This window comes from Laccaria bicolor, genomic scaffold (assembly GCF_000143565.1).
Source record: "Laccaria bicolor S238N-H82 LACBIscaffold_307 genomic scaffold, whole genome shotgun sequence".
Taxonomy (NCBI): Eukaryota; Fungi; Basidiomycota; class Agaricomycetes; order Agaricales; family Hydnangiaceae; genus Laccaria; species Laccaria bicolor.
The window spans coordinates 7,392-8,595 of NW_001890163.1; the positions used below are offsets into that span (position 1 = coordinate 7,392).

Below are 1,204 nucleotides of genomic sequence, written 5' to 3' on the forward strand. Positions count from 1 at the left end.
ACAATATGAAGTTGTTACGGGGCCGCTGGGACCACTTCAGGCGGCGGACGCGCTTGTGCATACGAGGGAGACGATTTACAACGTTGCTAGTAAACATGGGTTGAGGGCTACATTCGCTCCGAGGGTTTATATGGATAGCTGTACGTTTCCCTCCTCTCTACCTTTCCGTTATCTGACTAAACCACAAACACAGGCGGAAGCGCAGCGCACACGCATATATCCATTCACTCCTCCACCCCACCCTCCCCTTCCATTTCCTCACCAAACTTAACATCCCTCGAAGCCTCCTTCCTAGCTGGGCTCCTCGCCCACCTTCCCTCCCTAACAATCCTCACACTCCCCCTCAGCGCCTCCTACAAACGCATGGTCGACGGTGCCTGGTCAGGGGGCACCTACGTCTGCTGGGGGACCGATAACCGCGAAGCTCCAATAAGGCTATGTAACGCCACCTCTCCCGCTTCCCGGAACTTTGAAGTGAAATGCGTAGATGGGACATCGAATCCGTATTTGGCGTTTGCGGGGCTTATAGCGGCTGGCGTGGAGGATGGTGTGAAGATCAATAGGGCACTTGAGATGAGGGATTGTAGTGCCCATGGAGAACTTGGGAAGACGGCGGCGGAGATGGGGGAGGAGGAGAGGGCGAGGTATGGGATTACGGAGAGGCTGCCATTGAATTGGGAAGAGGCATGGGAGGCGTTTAGAAGTGATGCGGTGCTTGGGGAGGCGTTTGGGGAGGCGTTCGTTACGGGGTATTTGAGTGTTAATAAGGTGCGGTTTCTGCGTTGATTTTTGTGCTCAAGAGGACTGATTGTTGTGGGCCGTTTCTGTTGGATAGACGTTGAAGGAGAAGATGAGTGATGGGCTTGATGAGGAGGCGGCTTTGAAGCTTCTTGTTGAGAATTACTGATACTACTTTATGGAATAGATTCTAGGTGAATACGGGAATTAGTAACTGTTAGAAGAGACACCTCGTGACCTTCCTTGTTTACGCGTACGTTTCGTTTGCACACTCCGATCACTCTTTCCTTTTTATCCCTCCTACATATACTTCCGTTATTTGCTAGTCTTTATTCCAAGCCACCCGTTTTTAGTATATAAACCGCAAACCTTATTTTTCCCACCTCAGTCGTCATCACAACTGTGTCTGACTCTGAGGTGAGGTTTTTTACTTATACTTATTTCTCTCGACACTCACACTACCTGA

General features: G+C 50.5%; 1 protein-coding gene across 1 annotated transcript; it reads left to right on the forward strand.

The window, feature by feature from the left end:
• Window positions 1-130: 130 nt before the first annotated feature.
• On the forward strand, window positions 131-949 carry LACBIDRAFT_336122 (uncharacterized protein; the record flags this gene model as incomplete). The annotated part of the gene is made up of 3 exons (XM_001891048.1): window positions 131-140; window positions 194-768; window positions 926-949. The coding sequence occupies 3 exons, from the start codon at window positions 131-133 to the stop codon at window positions 947-949; spliced, it is 609 nt and encodes a 202-aa protein (XP_001891083.1).
• Between the last annotated feature and the right edge of the window lie 255 nt (window positions 950-1,204).